Below are 6,539 nucleotides of genomic sequence, written 5' to 3' on the forward strand. Positions count from 1 at the left end.
TGTTACACTAATTCCATAATTCAAAATCTTTTGAATTTGCATCTTGAGATATATCTTCAATTGTGCCATCAATAAAGCTTTTTGACAATAAGAGCACGCATACCTGATTTACTCCAAGATTGATAATTTGTCTCATTTAGTTGGAACAAGTGGATATCGTGTTAAATCAGCATCCAGTTTAAAAAGGAAATTTTGATATCTAAGAACACCAAGATCAATGCTCTGATACCATGTTAAGAATGAGAATACCTTCATATCTTAAATCAAATTTTATTAATATAATTTAATCTAAACAGAGCGCATGAAATCGAAACAAATTTAAATTCATAAGCAACTATTTTTTTTTTTTTTTTTGAAAGTTTCAAATTAATCTAACTAACAACTTAAACAACAAAAAAAAAAACAAAAAACCAAAGTACGTTATTATGATAAGATACCTAACAAACTGTACAAGTTCGAACTTGTGCTTGACGGTTCATATTAGGCACGGTTCATCCTAAAGAACTGGACATCCCTTAGCCACGACGCCTGGAGCTGTCGGGCACTTGGCCAAACTGCAATGGTCATCATTAGCCAAACCCCACCAGTCTGGTCCAATAATATCCTTAGATTGCAAAGTGAAATACACAACAATGCCCATAAATGCAACCCCAGCATCCAAAGCAGCTGACAAGATATAGTTATGCCTCGCCCACCACCCCTTGTACTTCTTGTACACATAGAAGTTGAAGAACATTCCAACCACTCCCCATGTTATGTAGTTCACTGATCTAGCCGGTGGCATGCCTCCTGTTGCTCCTATTATGATAGGCATGTTTATGAGTGTGATCCATTTCTTATTAGGGAACTGCCTAGAAAGAAGCCACACAGGCACTGGGGCTAGCAACCCTACAAGGAAGAACCAGTTCATTGCTCCGTAGACCCCGTACTTTGTGAACATTCGTAGCGGTCCGACGACTCCCCATATGATCGATGCGTTGTAGAACACGTCGTCTCCTGGACATGTCCATGGACTTCCTTCTGGCAACATACTTAGGTCGCAGATGTTGTCCACACTTGTTAGCAGCCACCATGCTGTGCTGAAGTACACGCTCGATGATACTATCGTTCCTACGAGCTGAAGCGGGGTCGGGGTGAGTTGTTTTCGATTCGAGACGATAAAAGTAATATGAGTATAATACCTGAACTGTGAACATGGCTCTTGGTGGGATCTTCATGTAGTGTCCTAATTTGAAATCACCAACAAAGCTTAGTGCTTGTGACATGCTGATGTAACCGTATGTCTTGAAAGCCACATTTGCTAGGGGCTTCCCAGGGTAGATATACCCTATGATTAGCTCGGTTATGACATTCAATCCTGGTTGCTGCAACACTGAATCATTTCAAAAGTTGGCTCAAATCCCTCCCCAACTCGTAGTATGAGATCCTACATCAGTTGAGGAGGAGAACGAAACATCAATAAAAAACATCTCCCTAATTTTTAAAAACTTTTCAAAGCATCTCCTAACTTTTAAAAACTTTTCAGACACGTTTTAAAATTTTTGAAGGAAAGCCCGAAAGAGAAAACCCAAATAGGACAATATGGGCTAACAATCAATTTGACCCATTATAAAACCTCTCCCTAACAATATTTGTTAACAATGGACTTGAGCGTTATACATACCATATTTGTAGTGGCTTGGATGATCCCAATAGGCAAAGTGAAGAAGAGTGCAATTCCACAAGCAAGCATAATCCCCCACCATGGCAATTGGAGCTGTTTATCAAAACCTTCACAAGCAAGCAAGGCAAGAGCAACCATTATTACCAAGATACTAGAAAACCACCATTGAGGCACTTCTTTATAGTTCCTCTTCATTATCCTCGTATGCACGTCTCCGAGCTCGGTCGCCGACGTTGTCTTCTTCCATAGTTGCCATATGGATCTACAAAAACAAGGAAGTCGAGTGAGAGAAGAGAATCCGTGTTATATGGAATCAAATTGAAAGCATGGTTAGTTACCTTCCATGGAAGAGAGCAACATGTGAAATAGTGGCAGTCAAAGTGGCAAAGCTCAAGCCATAAGAAAAGGCAAAGAAGACACTCAAGTAAAGCTTGCTATAGTTATCATACCCAACTTGGTCAAGATCAAAAGTCTTGCTATTAAGAACTCTAGAAATGTTGTAATTATTGCCTAACGAGTCGAAAGTGTGAGAAGAAATGAACGGAAAACGCTTGGCCTCGAAGGAATTAGACCAATACGAAATAGGGAGCATAACATAAACAATCAAGAAGAAGCCAATTAAGATATTGACAATGGCAAAGCCAGGAGTGGCCAAGGGACTGCCCAAGAAGCTGGCAACGGTGGACCAGTCGAGGCCAAAGGAGCCGATGCCGAGGCCGTAGAAACCGGAACCGATCTGTTGGGCAGTGATGGAGTTTTTCCAAATGAGACAGACAATAGAGATGCAAGTTATGGAGGGGAAGAGATAGCTGGGGATGATGTAGTAAGCAAAGCTTGAGATGAAGATGAGGAGGAAGAACTGTAGCCTTGTGTGTCCTCCTCTTGGCCTCTTCTCTTTCTCATGCAAGGCCCTGTAAGATTTGACATGGTTTTTGACAAAGCTTTAGCACACAATTGGGTACAAATTTGGTGGAACATGGAATATGAAGTACCTGAAGAGAGAAACTTGAACCAAATTTGCAGGCCACCACATGTATGGAGAATCAACTAGGAATTTTCTGAATATTCCAGCCCATCCATACCCAAGCATCTGTCACATTCAAATTTTTATGAACACATGGTTAATACTTTCTAAAGTTTACCATCTAAAACACATGGTTGGATTGGGTCGAATCGAGTTTTTGAGGTTGATTTGGTTTAACGAAACTCGAACGAATCCAATTTAGAGTTGAGTTGGATTAACCAGATCTAGCATTGGTTAGGGGGAGAACGAATCATCGTAGAAATTTCTTACAAGGCATTTTAAAACCCTTGATGAGAGCAATGTTATTAGACTATTACATAACCAATCTGAAAAATGAGCTAGGAAGAGGAGAGAAAATTTTCCTAGTTAGCTAAATGGGACAGAAGAAGATTACCTCAGGGACAAGAATGAAAAATATATTTTATACCCGTAAACGATACCGAACCGAAAGGAAAAATTGGAAGTAAAGGAGTATAAAAAGGGGAATTAGGAGCTGACCTGAGTAGTCATAGAAAGCATCAAAGCAGCTGCAGGATGGAGTTTCCTACGGTAGAAAGCCTTAACAATGGTAACAATGTTAACAGCATAAACACCGCCGGCGCCACAACTAGCAAATATGGTAATAAGAACATGTTCTTTCAACGTGAACGGCCCAGGATTCAAAGTAAACGACCAATTCAACATCGGAACTTTAAAAACCCTGGTCGGAAAAGTCGCCGCCATCAACTTGCCAAGAGGCAGCGCCACAATCTGAGCCGACACAGACGAAATATACAGCTGATTTTGCCGATACCCAAAAAACTGGTTCACAAACGCCAGAAGACAACACGACATCAGCCCCAAAACCCATGTTCTAAACGTCAACGCCGCCTCCGTCGGATCATCGGTGATTGGAACCGTCAGCCGGACCTCCTCGATCGGGCAGTCGTTTTCCTCCTCTGCACCGCCGCTACCAATGGAGAAACTTGAAAAATTGTTCTTCCCATCGACGGTCATAACGCTCAAATTGAAACCCAAATGCTATCTCTTCCCCTCCTCCACCTTGTCTCAATGAAAATCTCCCTCACTGCCAAATTGTTCCATTCAGAGCCTTCTTTTTTATACCAATGTTGAACCGTTCTTCCTTTTCTGTACGTACCTAACAAAACCAGAGTTTTTCGGAGAAATTCATGTAATGGCTGACCAAGATTCTTCCATTTTTAGAATACCCATTTGTTGTTACTACTAATCATACCCAAAATGCCTGTTTTACAGTTCATCCTCTTTATAATTCTTTTCATTCTTCTCCTATTTTGGAAATGAAGAGCTGTGTGTTGAATTGATTGCTAAGAAATTTGAATCTTTTCCCCGATTCTATTGTTTAAATTTGTGTAATTGATTTCCAATCGACTTGTACATTAAGAACGACTATTAAACAACTATAAACCAATAATATTAAATTTGTATTTAAAATACCACCTGCCTCTCTCGAAATAATTGCTAAAACCATCCCACATAAAGAAAATTTAGAAAGGTACACTAAAATGTATACAATAAATTTGCGTATAATAAATTGCAAATATGATACTTATGTAAGTTGTAATCGAAGGGAAATATCTAAATATTTTTCTATAATAAAAGATTAAATATAATATATATAATAAATTATAATTTATAACTAAATATCATTAACAGTGACTTCTTGTAATTCTTAATGGTAGTTTCAGTGGAGAAGTGTAAGGAGAGTGAAGGTATTTTTGTCATTTTTATATTATTATAAAAATTTGGAAAGAAGTTAGTTTCAAAAATACTTTTTTTTATATAATTTAGATTATAAGTCTTACCCTCCAAATAACTCATTTATTCTTAAAAAAGTATTTTTAGTGGTTGCCATATAAAGCAAATTTTAGAAAAATAATTCTTTATTTATTTATTTATTTTTTTTTATATATATAGAAATGTATTAACTACTAATTTAAGGGTAAGTACAATAAATAAATAAATATATGTATATATATATATCTAGAAATGTATTAACTACTACTTTAGGGGTAAGTACAATAAATAAATAAATAAATAAATATATATATATATATATATATATATATATATATATATCTAGAAATGTATTAACTACTAATTTAGGGGTAAATACAATAAATAAATAAATAAATATATGTATATATATATATCTAGAAATGTATTAACAACTAATTTAGGGGTAAGTACAATATATAAATAAATAAATAAATATATATATATATATAGAAATGTATTAACTACTAATTTAGGGGTAAGTACAATAAATAAATATATATATATATAATGACGTGTGAGATTTAATCGAACTATATAAAAAAAATTAATTAATAAAGCTTTTAAACTACTAAATTTGATTAAAAAAAACTTAGAAATTTAATTACAAAATAATGGACACAAAATTAATATTATAAAATACTTAATTAAATAAATAAATAAATAAATAAATATATATATATATATATATATATATATATATATATATATATATATATTCGATTAAGAGGTCAAAATTAAAAATATTGAGTATCATATTTAAAGTTCGATAAATAAGAGTTCTCGATTTTAAAAAATATTATATTTGCGATTCTTTTTAAAATAATATTATATTCATAATTATTTACTTAAAATTACATATTTAAATTTTTTTTTATATTTTTCCATTTTTTCAGAACAAGTTCCATAAAGAAGAGTTCTCGATTTTAAAAAATATTATATTTGCGATTCTTTTTAAAATAATATTATATTCATAATTATTTACTTAAAATTACATATTTAAATTTTTTTTTATATTTTTCCATTTTTTCAGAACAAGTTCCATAAAGAAGAGTTCTCGATTTTAAAAAATATTATATTTGCGATTCTTTTTAAAATAATATTATATTCATAATTATTTACTTAAAATTACATATTTAAATTTTTTTTTTATATTTTTCCATTTTCAAATGTTCTGAAAAAATAGGGAATAAAAACGCGTGTCAATATTTATTATTTTGTTTTATATGAATGTAAGGAAATGAGACACAAAAATGACACCTCATATTAAATAATACAAAATAAACAAATATTGTTACCTTATTTAAATTTGTCACTTAATATAAATATATTTAGTAGATAAATCTTTAATAATGTATCATATTCATCGAGTAATTATATAAATAAATATAATATAAATTCTATAATTCATTTGAAATTAAATATTGGTTATAATTTATTAACTAATTTATTTATGCCTATTTTCCGCTTTCTATTTTTATTTTAATTTTTGTAGAAGGCCAACATACTGTTAAATGCCATAAAACATATTTATTGATACTTTTTGACTTTTTTAAAAAATATTCAATTTTCTGGGTTTTTTTGGGTCATTTTTGCTTAATTTGCATTAACATTATTATACCCAACTAATTACTACTTACCCTTATTTGTTATCCAACTGTATTAAATCATATCTAATTACATGTCATTATTTTGTTTTTATAATTGTAAAAATTTTAAATTCTATCGGATTTGATTTATTAAATTTAATAGGGATGATTCGCATATGTGTGAAGTGTCATAATACCACTATTGAGTGCGACACTTATTCTAATCCAGCGAACAACGTTGGCATATAATCGAGTCTCAAGTCACGTTTGTAAGATATGTTTTAGAAAACGTGAACGAGAAAATACGTTTGAAAACAATTTGAAAGAAAGTTATGTTATAAGCTAAAAGCAATTAGGTAGCAACAACGACTTTCATAGCATATAACTCGGGTAGGAAGAAGTAGCAACTAGTTATATCCTCCTATAGTACATTTTGGTGCATTTTAGCCTTGAAGGGTGTAGACATGAT

At 32.7% G+C, this 6,539-nt stretch overlaps 1 protein-coding gene across 1 annotated transcript; it reads right to left on the reverse strand.

The window, feature by feature from the left end:
* Positions 1–413: 413 nt before the first annotated feature.
* LOC111500247 (oligopeptide transporter 1-like) lies at positions 414–3,919 on the reverse strand. The gene is made up of 6 exons (XM_023151950.1): positions 3,186–3,919; positions 2,656–2,753; positions 2,002–2,574; positions 1,664–1,925; positions 1,182–1,364; positions 414–1,117 (listed from the first exon to the last, which is right to left on the reverse strand). The coding sequence occupies exons 1-6, from the start codon at positions 3,681–3,683 to the stop codon at positions 497–499; spliced, it is 2,235 nt and encodes a 744-aa protein (XP_023007718.1). The 5' UTR covers positions 3,684–3,919; the 3' UTR covers positions 414–496.
* Positions 3,920–6,539: the final 2,620 nt, after the last annotated feature.

This window comes from Cucurbita maxima, unplaced genomic scaffold (genome assembly GCF_002738345.1).
Source record: "Cucurbita maxima cultivar Rimu unplaced genomic scaffold, Cmax_1.0 Cma_Scf00028, whole genome shotgun sequence".
In the NCBI taxonomy this organism is placed as follows: Eukaryota; Viridiplantae; Streptophyta; class Magnoliopsida; order Cucurbitales; family Cucurbitaceae; genus Cucurbita; species Cucurbita maxima.

Excerpts from the sequence above, each read along its gene's own strand:
- LOC111500247 (XM_023151950.1), bottom strand. The coding sequence starts at position 3,683 with ATGACCGTCGATGGGAAGAACAATTTTTCAAGTTTCTCCATTGGTAGC. Across the intron at positions 1,926-2,001 it reads GTTGCTCTCTTCCATGGAAG|ATCCATATGGCAACTATGGA; the intron begins GTAACTAACCAT and ends TTGTTTTTGTAG. Across the intron at positions 1,365-1,663 it reads TCCAAGCCACTACAAATATG|CAACCAGGATTGAATGTCAT; the intron begins GTATGTATAACG and ends TCAGTGTTGCAG.